Source organism: Cornus florida, unplaced genomic scaffold (assembly GCF_030987335.1).
Source record: "Cornus florida cultivar Cherokee Brave unplaced genomic scaffold, ASM3098733v1 CherokeeBrave_3.0.0_Hap2_Chr02, whole genome shotgun sequence".
In the NCBI taxonomy this organism is placed as follows: Eukaryota; Viridiplantae; Streptophyta; class Magnoliopsida; order Cornales; family Cornaceae; genus Cornus; species Cornus florida.
In genome coordinates, this window is record NW_026775572.1 from 7,507,849 (window position 1) to 7,520,617 (window position 12,769).

At 39.0% G+C, this 12,769-nt stretch overlaps 1 protein-coding gene across 1 annotated transcript; it reads right to left on the bottom strand.

Moving 5' to 3' along the window:
* Positions 1-17: 17 nt before the first annotated feature.
* Positions 18-12,708, bottom strand: LOC132293402 (membrane magnesium transporter). Its single transcript, XM_059790867.1, has 4 exons — positions 12,526-12,708; positions 12,397-12,449; positions 12,193-12,293; positions 18-281 (listed from the first exon to the last, which is right to left on the bottom strand). The coding sequence occupies exons 1-4, from the start codon at positions 12,596-12,598 to the stop codon at positions 191-193; spliced, it is 318 nt and encodes a 105-aa protein (XP_059646850.1). The 5' UTR covers positions 12,599-12,708; the 3' UTR covers positions 18-190.
* Between the last annotated feature and the right edge of the window lie 61 nt (positions 12,709-12,769).

A 12,769-nucleotide genomic window follows, 5' to 3' on the forward strand; every position in this document is an offset into this window, starting at 1 on the left:
CATAAAGATCTAATATATAGACCAAAAAGACAGCCACGTAAGGGCTTTGCATCTACTGTCCATAAAAATTCAACAAGCATAGTACCCATCCTCCTGTGAATTATGCAACCACTACAATAACAAAACTACTCTGATTATCTCTAAAAAAAAAAAAAACTTTTAAGTTCAACAATACAAGACAAGTCTGGTCTCACTTCAACTTCATATCAATTTCTGAAGAAAATGCTTTTCCACGGTGGTTGAAGATCATGAATTCCAAATTGGCAGGTAAAGATACCATCCTGCATTCAAGAGGGAAAAAAAAAATGTTAAACAAAAGAATCTTGATATCAATCACTGAAATGTTTCCAAACAAAAAGCAAAGCAAAAAACAGTCATTTCAATGCTACAATTTATATATGATGCATCATAAAACAAAGAGGCAATGCATGCATATAAAGGTTATGATCCTAAGGATGATAGCTGCGGCAGACACTAAAATTTTGTACAGATGCCACTCATCAAAGTGAATAGTATTAGTAAAATAAACTCTCAGAGAGAGAGAGAGAGAGAGAGAGAGCAGCTGCCCATTTTGGGTCCATTCAGGGTCCTTACACTTCTTGTTACATTGTATTTAGATTTGAAGGCAAGCTCCCGGTTTTGGCAGTTACTGTTTTCAGGTGCATTAAGTACCTTTATGAACTGGATACTCCAAAAGGCTTAGGTTTAACTGTCTGTTTGATCAATATAGTATCACAAGGCCTGTAGTCTATGCTCAAAAATTCATACAGTATGACAAATGATATGACGTGGTTACTGGCATAACTCCTACCGGAAATAGTTTAGATATTCAACCCTCATGGCCAATTAACTGTCAAATAAGCTCTCTATACATGAGAAAATAGCATCATATTTACAGTTCCATAATAAACCAGAGATTGATTAAAACAAGAGTTACAACTTGCATAACTAGGTCTTGTTTGATTAATCCACAAGATGAAAAATATACACACACACACACACACACACAGATATGTAACTCCATGATACGCCAAACGCCAGAGTTTCAATCTTCAATTCCATGAATAGGACAGGAAAATCAAATCATGATCGACTCAGCCATCCAAATAAAACTGTGGTTGGCAAATAAAACTTGGAGAGGATTCAATGTCCTGGCCCGCCATAAAACTATTACAGTAAATTTAGCATAAAACGAAATAGACTGAATTCTACCACATGTATCAAATGTCAAGGCTCGGCTGGAATGAACAAGGGAATGGAAAGGTCATTCCACAATCTACTCCCATCCCACATTCAGTTGGGCAGTTGGACTGGAATGGGCATCCCCAAAAGAATGGCCAATACTGCCACCATGAGATACACAGTCCCAACCCAAACCAAAAAATCCTCCCTTTGTCTAATCAGGTTGCGGTCATTCATCTCCGCCCCGCTCCCTCCCTCTCTAGCATTTAAATGAAAACTCTAACCCCCAATTTTACATATTTGTTTATAAATGTGCCCAATTTTGTGCAAGTGTATATATAAATATGTGCTCCCAATTTATGCTTATATATAGAAGTGACTTTCGCTGCAACCAAATGAATATGGTAATTAGTACCCAAACATAGCCTAAAGTCATAATAGGCTGGGACCATGCATAGTTACAAGGTAGAGGGGGCCAGGCCTTAAGTGCCCCCCACCCTATGCTCCTAGGTTTGAATCCCCTTCCCCCTAACCCCCACTAACTCCTAACTATCTAACCATTGCCAGGTTAAAAAAAAATGAAATAGTTACAAGGTAGAAATATCTCCCAGCAGATGTGGAGCGCAAAAGTAAATGACACATGAAGCAGCAGTACTCAAAAAGTGCAAGCAATACCATCTATGATAAAGAAATCATCAATTGTTACCAATTGCTTTTTAATCAATGGCACAGAACAATAAAAACGAGGACTAGATCCACCTCAACGGGGCTAACCCATGGTCAGGTATGGGTTTTCCCAAGTAATCAGATAGACGCTATAAATTTCCAAAATTTGTAGTTTCTCATATTACTTCTGGCACTTAATTCAGTTTGACCAGTCGAATAAACTGGACGTTCTAAAATTTGTTCAAATTTTCTGGACCCCGATTCATTCAAATGGATAAATGCCTGTATCTGGGCCAAACCAGTAACTTTTTGAACTAGATCACACTTTAAAAGTTGTAAAATACATCATTACCACAAAAACATTTCAATATCTTGATATTAGTGTGGTCATAAAGTTATCTCCCACCATAATGATATTTATATTTAAACCACAATTGAGAGGGGAGGTTGGTCCTCTCGTCCTGTTTCTATTACTTGGCGTTTGGAAGTTCATTCGGAAAGGTTGGGATGTGTTTTCCACCCATATTCGGTTCAAGGTTCGTAATGGTATGAACGTAAGATTTTGGGAAGACTTATGGTGTGGTGATCAGTTGTTGTCTCTTTCCTTTCCTCGTCTCTTTAGCATTGCCGAGAATAAGCATGCTTATGTAATTGATTGTTATCATCTTGATAACAGTGGAGTTACGTGGGATGTGCGTTTTAAGCGTTCTTTTCAGGATTGGGAGATAGTAGAAGTTTGTGTCTTTTTGGACATGTTGTATAGACAGAAGGATGTTGGCAGAGGTTGTGATGATCTTTTGTGGACCCCCTCTCTTCATGGTAGATACGAAGTTCGATCCATATTCTTGTGTTTGTCTAATTTTATTGGACATAATTTCCCATGGAAGTGTATTTAGCGCTCTAAAGCTCCTATTAGAGTTGCCTTCTTTGTTTGGACTGCTACCTAGGGAAAAATTCTAACATTGGATAATCTACGTAAGAGAGGTAATACCATTGTTAACTGGTGTTGTCTCTGTAAAGCTGATGGTGAGTCCGTGGACCATCTTTTTTTGCATTGTCCTGTTGCATCTGATTGTTGGAACCTCATATTCAGTATTTTTGGCGTTCAGTGGATAATGCCTAAGCACTCTTTCCAATTAATTAACGCTTGGAGAAGCTGCCCTGTTTCTGGTCATGCTCGTGATTTTTGGAGGGTCGCCCCACATTGTGTTTGGTGGTGTATTTGGAGAGAGCGAAATAACAGAAACTTTGAAGGGAAGGAATCGTCTTTTGCAAACCTGAAGTCTCTTATTCTTCGCTCTCTTTTCTGTTATGTTGGCAGCGCTTGCTCCTCGATTGATGATTTTTTTGTTCTATTGGACTCTGTTGGTCCGTAGGTTTGGCTTTTGCTCTTTTGTTTTTGTGTATTAGGGACATGTTCCCCTTTTGAACCTTTTTCTAATATATTTTTACTTATCAAAAAAAAATATTTAAACCACAATTGAGCTACTTGTTGACAAAATACTGCAACAGTGACATTAGTGGCTTGCATAATGTCTTCATATTTTATATTACCTTAAATTAGGATTTGCCCCTGCCGCTATTATGTCAAAAGCTAATAGCATATTTTGCAGAGTCGGTAATGAAGAAGATAAACTAAAATCTGATTGTCTTAAGGTGCAATTCTGACATCGCAATGGTAACCTTTTCACTCTGCTCTCTGTTTACAAGGAATTGGAGGGTGTGCCCCCAGAGAAGAGAAGTAACTGGTGTTGGGAAAATAGCATAAATGCCAAATCCATGCGGAGATGACATGATATGGTCCAAGAACTGGGTAATTGAGGTGCAATTTTGACACACAAGGGTGACCTTTTCACTCTGCTCTCTGTTTACAAGGAATGGGAGGGTGTGCCTCTAGAGACGAGAAGTGGTGTTGGGAAAATAGCATAAATGACAAATCCATGCGGAGATGCCAAGATATGGTCCAAGAACTGGATACCAATCTAAAAAATGAACTTAACTATATTATACCAAGTTATTGGCTATTTGGCTTTGGAAGCCATAGGTGCCTACTTTCTACTAAACATGACCAATATTTGAAAAATATTATACTCTCTTCCAGTGGCGAAGCCACATAGGGTCCAGGGGGGCAGCTGCCCCCACTGACTTTCTTGTTATTTTCATTTTGCATATAAATTTTTAGTTAATTATATTAATGCCCCCACTGAATTCCTATACATTTTTTTTAAAAGATCTCTTTTACCAAACTCAAAGTTCAAAAAGAGTACATTTTCTCTTATACTGGCCAACAATTTTTTATTTTTTTATTAAAAAAATTAACATCATTTACCCATTCCACTCTTCTTCTCTCTCATCCACACACACACACAGATTTTACTTCTATTTTAGAATGAAATATGTGAATTATCATGTAATTCTGATGCTATGTTGGATTAAGTTAACAATGTTATTTCATTATTCATCCATTGAACTCAATTTTTAAACCATAATGGAAAAATATATATTGATATCAATATTTTAACTTTTATATTTATTATTTTATTATATTATTGTTGTTGGAAATCATATCTATAAGTTGACTCAATGATTATGGCAGATTTATTGGGTCTTCATTATAGGCTAATGTTTAGGGATTTTATTTTTATTCTGATTTGATTTTATTTTCTTTTCCATATTTGTAATTTTTCTCTTGTATATAATGATAGTCAGGCTCTCAAATTGAGTACACCAATTTTACCAAGTTATTTTTTGGTATCAGAGCCTCAAACCTACGCCTCCCCCCCCTCTCTCTCTTTCACGTCTCTTTTGATCTCTCTCTCTATCTCGTCACAGCCCCTTCCCTATTTCTTTTTCCCTTTTCTTCACAGACACTCTCTCTTCTTCAGGCCGTTGTTGCGATAGTCCTAGGGGGAGCCAATCTCCTTTAGATTCGACCCGTGTAGGGGTATTTCCTTAGTCTTTTTCATGCACCAAGGGTCAGAAGACGTGTTTGTAATTTTTTGGGGCTACCGGGATATTCGGCAGCATTTTCGGATTAGACCGCCGTGTCTCCGGCTTCTTGGTTTGATCAAAATCAGGTTTATTCCTCCTTTATTTGAAATTATTGGTGATCTATTGAATTGTTCTATTTAATATTATGGTTGAATCAAGTAATAATAAAGAAACTCTCTTTTCGGCACAACACACACCGGCTCAACGAGTTACTAGTGGGATGTTGAATGGCTGTGATTTTGCATCCTGGGCTCGATCCCTCCACTTCTTTGTTGGTGGAAAAGGCAAATCATAGTGGATTTTGGGTACTGAAAAGATGCCAGATATTAAAGATCCTAAATATGCTCAGTGGGATATGGACAATTGCACCATTTTAGGATGGATGTCTAATTCTATGGAGTAACGCATTTATAATATATTCATATTTTATAACTCTGTTAATGACTTGTGGACTGCTTTGAATCAAATGTATGCTCATTCTAGGAATGATGCTCGTATTTTTTAATTATACCAAGATATTGCTAAGACATCGCAAGAAGGCCTGAATTTGTCTGTAGCTGATTAGTTTGGGTATTTGAGATCTCGTTGGGAGGAACTAGCTCAATATGAGCTTCTCAGTGAATTTTCTTCTGAGACAGCCTCTCTTCTTGTCAAACGTCTTGATCGTCAGCATACCTATCAGTTTTTAATGGGATTACACCCAGAATTTGAACCACTAAAGTCTCAGATCTTGAATGCATCACCAATGCCATTCCTGTTGGAAGCCTTTGCTACTGTTGATTGTGAAGCACGCAGGCACCGTTTAATTCAGCCTTCACTTGTTCCTCTACCAGTGTCTGAGCCTGCTGGGGATAGTATGGCTTTTGCAGCCAACTTTGGATCACATGCTTCTGGAGGTCAGATTATTTGTCACCACTGTGGAGGGGTTGGACATGTTAAGGCTCGTTGCTGCAAACTTCATCCTGAACTGAAACAGAAATTTTCTAGGAACCGTTTATCTGGAACTGGTTCTTCTCGTATTATGGCTGTTGTAGAGACTCCTGTTACTACTGGTGGATCTACTGTATTTCCTGGACTGAGCCAGCTTCAGTCTTAAATTGGGCAGATCCAGGACCAGCTTGGCTCCCTTACTTTTAGAGTTGGTGTTCCTTCAGCTAGTCCCACTGCCACATTACTACAGGTACTCTTACTGCATTTCATGTTAAGGCCAAACAGCCCACTTGGGTTCTGGATTCTGGGGCCAATGATCGTGATCCGGTGAGTTATTAGTTTTTTCTTCTAATGTCATACCTATTACCCAATCTGTGTATCTTGCGGATGGCCCTACATCTTACATTCACAGTAAAGGTGATGTTTGTCTGTCTCCTGATGTTACTCTTTCATCTGTCCTTTATGTACCTAAATTTGCCTTTAACCTTTTATCTGTTAGCCGGCTTGCAAAAAACCTCCAATGTGTACTTATATTCTTACCAAATCAATGTTTGTTGCAGGACCTTTGTTCAAAGAGGATTTCTGGCAGGGGTTATGAGCGTGATGGGCTTTACTACTTTGGAGAACCACCAGGAACGAGTCTTCAAGCTTCTGCTCGTAACACCTACCTACTTCTAGTGTTTATGATGTTTCTTTTCGCACTTTTAGTCTGTGGCATGCACGTTTGGGACATGTAAACTTTCAGTATCTATGTCTATTGTTTCCTTCGTTAAATAAAGCATGTAAGGACCATAAGTTTCAATGTGAAGTTTGTGAGCTTTCTAAACATACTAGAACTAGCTATATTTCTCATATGAGTCGTGATCCTAGTATGTTTGATCTTATTCATTCTGATGTCTATGGCCCTTCCCAGTTACTGCTTTCTCTGAACATCGATATTATGTGACATTTATGGATGATTATTCTTGTTGTACTTGGTTTATTTATTGAAAAAGAAATCTGATGTGTTTCTTTTATTTACCCAGTTTCTTCAAATGATCAAAACCCAGTATAACACTGTTGTCCGTCACATTCGTTCTGATAATGGACATGAATATGTTTCAAATGAGTTCCGGACTGAACTTAATAAAAAGGGGATTTTACATCAACTCACTTGCCCTTACACTCCTGACCAAAATGGCAGGGCTGAACGCAAAAACCGTCATCTTATTTCTATAGTCCGATGTCTTTTGAGTGGTAGCCTAAATTCTATTGACACGTGATTGTTCTTACAGTTGCATTTCTGATTAATTGTACTCCCAGTCGAGTTTTGGGTGGTAAGGCCCCACTTCAGATTCTCCAGCCTGATTATACTTTGTTTCATCTTCTGCCTCATGTTTTCGACTGTACTTGTTTTGTTCATAACCGTAGACTTGATGATAAATCAATTAGGTGTATTTTCTTGGGGTATTCTGCTATGTCAAAAGGTTATCGTTGTTATGATCCTATGGCCAAACATATGTATCATTCTCTTGATGTGACATTTTATGTAACTGTTCCCTTTTATAGTACTAATTCTGTGGTATAGGATTCTCTCTCTTGTGGTCTGGAGAAGGAGATTTCTCCTATTGCCCGTCCTGTTCCTTTCTTTGAAAATCACACTGTCTCGGAATCTCCTTCTCCATCCATGCAGGGTTAGGGTTCCCCTCAACCTTTGCAGGTCTACTCTCGTCGCCATCACACTCAACCTCCCCCTGCCAGAATCATCTTCAGAACCAGGTCCAGGTAACTCTCCTTCTCCTATGGCTCCTACCATTCCTGAGCATACCTCCCATTATCCTACCCGTGATCGTCAGCCTCCTAATTGGTATGGTTTCTGTAGTAGCACTAACCACCCTATTTCCCAGTATGTCTCCTATGATGGTCATTCAGGTGCATATAAATCCTTCCTGGGCAAGATTGGGATCGTTTCTATTCCTCGATCAGTGTCAGAGGCCCTCCAGGATCCCAATTGGGTGTCTGCCATGACAACAGAAATGAATGGTTTACAACATAATAATACATGGGAACTTGTTGCTTTACCTGCTGACATAATAATACATGGGAACTTGTTGCTTTACCTGCTGGGGAGAAAACGGTTGGCTGCAAAATGGGTCTTTAATGTGAAGTACTTAACCAATGGTTCTATTGATAGGTATAAGGCTCGGTTGGTGGCAAAAGGCTTTACTCAGATTCCGGGCAAAGACTTTGGCGCTACCTTTGCTCCTGTGGCAAAGTTGATGTCTGTGCGACTGCTAATCTCCTTGTCTACGGCCCATTCTTGGCCTCTGCATTAGTTAGATGTCAAGAATGCATTTCTTAATGGAGACTTACTTGAGACTATATATATGGATCCACCCCCTGGATTTCGGGCTGAGGGTGAGTATGCTGGGAAAGTCTGTCGACTGCGGAAGTCTCTTTATGGTCTAAAGCAATATCCTAGAGCTTGGTTTAGTCGTTTTAGCGATGTTGTTCTATCCATGGGCTTTATGCGCTGCCACTCAGACCATATTTGCTTTATTCGACGTCGCTATGATGGTCGCTGCATTATGTTATTGGTATATGTGGATGATATCATTATCACAGGTGATGATGCTCCAGGGATTGCTCAGGCGAAACTTCATCTTCAAAAGTCCTTTGATGTGAAGGACTTAGGTCTTCTTCGATATTTTCTTGGAATTGAGATTGCTAGATCCCGTCATGGAATTTCTTTATCTCAAAGGAAATATGTTTTGGGTCTTTTTCAAGATACTGGCATGCTTAGGTGTCGACCCGCTTCCACTCCCATGGACTCCAATCTCAAACTCTTTGTTGAGTCAGGGGAATTACTTCCAGATCCATCCTTGTATCAACGTTTAGTAGGCCGTCTTATCTACTTGACTAACACAAGGCCCGATTTGACATTTGCTGTTAGTGTGGTTAGTCAAATCATGCATGCCCTTCGCTCAGCTCATATGGATGCAGTCTACCATATTTTGAAGTATCTTAAGTCATGCCCTGGTCTTGGTCTGTTCTATGCCTCAGGAAATCAGTCTGGACTCTCATGCTTTACTGATGCAGACTATGCTGGATGTAAGACAGAAAGACGTTCTACCTCTGACTTCTGTACTTTCTATGGTAATCATCTCATATCATGGAAGAGTAAGAAGCAAGCTGTTGTCTCCAAATCCTCTGCTGAAGCTAAATATCGAGCTATGGCTCAAGGTACTTGTGAGCTCCTTTGACTTCAATCAATTTTGGGAGAGTTGGGTCTTGTAGAAAAAGGTTCTTCAAGGCTGTTTTGTGACAATAAATCAGCCATTATGCTTGCTTCCGATTCTGTTTTACATGAAAGGTCGAAACATATTGAGGTAGATATTCACTTTATTCGAGAGAAGGTTCGATCAGGTATCATTAATCCTATTTTTGTTCCCTCTTCAGAACAGACTGCAGATGTGTTCACAAAATTTGTTGGGCCTTCTCTTCTCTAGTCTTCCATAGTCAAGCTGGGCTTGGTCAACATATTTGCTTCAGCTTAAGGGGGAGTGTTGGAAATCATATCTATAAGTTGACTCAATGATTATGACAGATTTATTGGATCTTCATTATAGGCTAATGTTTAGGGATTTTATTTTTATTCTGATTTGATTTGATTTTCTTTATTCTGATTTGATTTTATTCTCTTTTCCATATTTGTAATTTTCCTCTTGTATATAATGATAGTCAGGCTCTCAAATTGAGTACGCCAATTTTACCAAGTTACTTTTATTGTCAAAGCCTCAAAGGTTGCCCCCAATGAAGGGAATTCCAGGCTCCACCACTGCTCTCTTCCCTTGCAGAAAATGTAACCATGTAATCTGGATACAATCAACTTGGTAATGAAGTGGCAGCACTGGAAAACATGTTCAGCTTCATACTTCTTGTTCATTGCTACTCTTTGGTCAAAGACCAAGTTGGGTTGTTTTTAGTGAAATCCTATCAATACCGAATCAATTTTTGGTCTGCTTTTGACTTTTTGAATCTCTGTCTACCCTTTGCCCTCCTCCTCCATTTGATTTCTCATTGATGGAGAGGCGGAAGCTGCAAGTGAAAATTTTGACTGTTTTGGCAGTAGTGTGGGGCTCAGCTCATTACTTCGCTGTGCCTTCGACGCTTCTAGAAGGTACGCAACTTCTACGTGCAGGAACTGCTGGATTTGTACAATATGTAGAGAAGTTCACTTGGAAGTTAATAAGTTTTCTTTTTCCCAAAAAGATAACTACAAAAGTAGTAGGACCCTTCACTTTCTATAGCAGTACACTGACAAATCCTCTCATTTGTTATAATGCCTACAAATCTGTAGATCCCTTTGTCCTGAAAGATTTATGGGTGGAGGTTGGGGTATTCACATTCTCACCATATTACTCACGATTACAAAACCTAACTGAAAATCAATAGTGGTATTGTTGTCAACAATAGTCTGAGGCCCTCATTTATTTCTATGCTATGTTAAATACTAGAATATCTTGCCTAAAAAATGTTTTAGATGCAGCGGCAACGCTTCACTTCCTTCTCTAATGAGGTGTAGTGGTCTCGGCCTCAACTTTTAAGGAGAGCTTTCCAGGATTAGGAATTGCGTTAATAAAGGAACTGTCGAAGAGGCTTCTGGGACAAGGCCTCAAGAAGGAAGGATGAGCTTCATTAGATGGATGGCTTGTAAAGTTGGGGCTTTGGGTGTTAGATAGATCTTTACCAAACGTGGTTTGGTTGGCGGGAATTTCCTTCGAGGTGGATTTAATGCATGACTACCCCTCCAGAAACGGCTTCTTGTTTAATCAGCTATTCTGAAGGTCAATAATCTCAAATGTAAAAGATATACTCCCTCCGTCCCAAAATAATTGTCCATCTTTCTATTTTGGGATGTCCCAAAAAGACATGTCCCATTCCAAAATTGAATGTACTATTTTTTATAACATTTCCAAACTATCCTTTTAACTAAACAACTGCACTAATTACGGAGTACTATTTTGTCTTTTAGTAAGGGCAATTTGAAACTTCACTCTTATCAATACAATAAAAAACTATTAAAACTCCACTACCATAAAATGTTGGATTCCCCACGCAGGACGTCTATATTGGGACAGAGGGAGTAAATGTTAACTGGTGCTGCATGTGCAGAATAGACGAAGAGTCGGTAAACACCTCCTTTCTTCATGTTGGTGTTTCTAGGGTGTTGTGGGAGCTCCTCTTCTCAATTTTTTTTTGGCGGTATGGGTTTTGTTTTGCCTCATTGCCTGGTATGGTAGTGGATTTGTTAAAGAGTTGGAAGGTAACTTAGTACGAGGGCTAGGAAGACGTGGGATATGATGCCCCATTATCTTATGTGGTGTATTTGGGAAAACAGTCATAGGAAATTTTAAAGGATCTCAGTTCCCAGTCCAAATGATGAATCAAAGTTATTGAGAACCATATTTTTATGGATCCTAAGGTCTTAGCCTGCATAGATTTGATTCTTTTGTTGAGTTTTTGGGTGACGTAAAAATAAAATAAGAATAATCTAGTATAGTTTGTAAACTTGTGTGTGCATGAATTTGTCCCTTTTTGTGATGCCTAAACTAGATTTTACTTATCCAGAGAGAGAAAAATTCCACTTGTCTATCGTGCAATAACCTAGAGACTGTCATCTAATTAGACACTACTCTATAACTGCAGTATGCCCATTCAAAATTTAGAAGATAACAAGTTGAAATTTTATATATTTACCGACTTAAAGGTGCAAGGGACAGAAAGGCATCCATCTTCCAGAAGGAGTACAAGGATCAAAAGCATGATGAAGATAATCAACAAGTTTGCACTCAGCATGAGTTTCCAATTTCCTGTTTGCTTGAAATGACAGATGATAGATTGTATGGGTGCTCTTGGAAGTTGATAGGATAGCATTTCAAAGGGAATGGAACAAAACTAGTGACAAGTTGGAGTTGCCAAGCCCTCCTGGTGTTGGCTCTAATATGAGGCAGCTTCCCTCTAACAGGGGAGAGTCTGACAAAATCTAATCTTCCTTTCCAGAATTTATAAATTCCAGTGATATACCATGTGTTTCTTTTGAAGAAAGTTAATTCACTTAGAACAATTATTAGAATACTTCATCCAAGGTGGGCAAGTCATTATTGTCCTTGTATGAGAAGTTTCATATTACATAGTAATTCTATTGATTACAATGGGAAGATCCATTCTCATTCCAAGAACGTGTCGGTAAGGAAGGATTTTTAATGAGTTCTTCGCACTCGTTGGAGAAGGTTGAAGGTGTCCTGTAGCCTATAGGATGATGTTTGATATGGGGCACTATGTAGTTTGGAAACTCAACCATGCAATCAAGGCACAAATTTGACACTCCATGAGAACAATTAATTCAATTTTCAAATCTATCAACAAAACAGTAACTTGAACCTGTTCTCATCAGAGTCGGGAAGTATCGATCGGAATTTGCCAGGCACGGTCAGTGCAGCCCACATGCATAAAACCAACCCTGAAGTCAACTCAAGAACCACCTGCACAACCAAAACCCTAGATCGATAAACATCACAAACCCATAGACTTAAAAAATTCATACATACTAGTAAAAAAATGTGCGCGTATGTACTGAGAAATTACATTCATTGTTGGTCCGGAGAACTCCTCCTCCGTGATCTTGAGCAAGGATCTATCTGCAATAAAAAATATCATAATGAAAAGAATCGATTGAGACCACATATAAGCCCTAATTTCTGAAAGAGAGATTACACTGGATGGTAGAGTAGGCCGCGTGTAAGAGGACCAAGACTCCAAGAACACCGACGACGTAGCCCAACCCCATTTTTCGAAGCGATCACTAGCCGGCGATATCTCCTATAATCGAATTACAGATGGCGGAGAAGGGTATGAGTGGTGAGGGTTGGTAGCTACCAAACGGGTTATAAGCCGGTGTTAAACGGATAAACAACCAATAATATTCAATTTTCCTAGTCTAATGAGTAATGACATTATG

Coding starts and splice junctions, on each gene's coding strand:
- LOC132293402 (XM_059790867.1), bottom strand. CDS start 12,598: ATGGGGTTGGGCTACGTCGTCGGTGTTCTTGGAGTCTTGGTCCTCTTA. Junction 12,450..12,525: donor GGCCTACTCTACCATCCAGT/GTAATCTCTCTT, acceptor TTTTTATTGCAG/ATAGATCCTTGCTCAAGATC. Junction 282..12,192: donor CCCGACTCTGATGAGAACAG/GTTCAAGTTACT, acceptor TCTTGAATGCAG/GATGGTATCTTTACCTGCCA.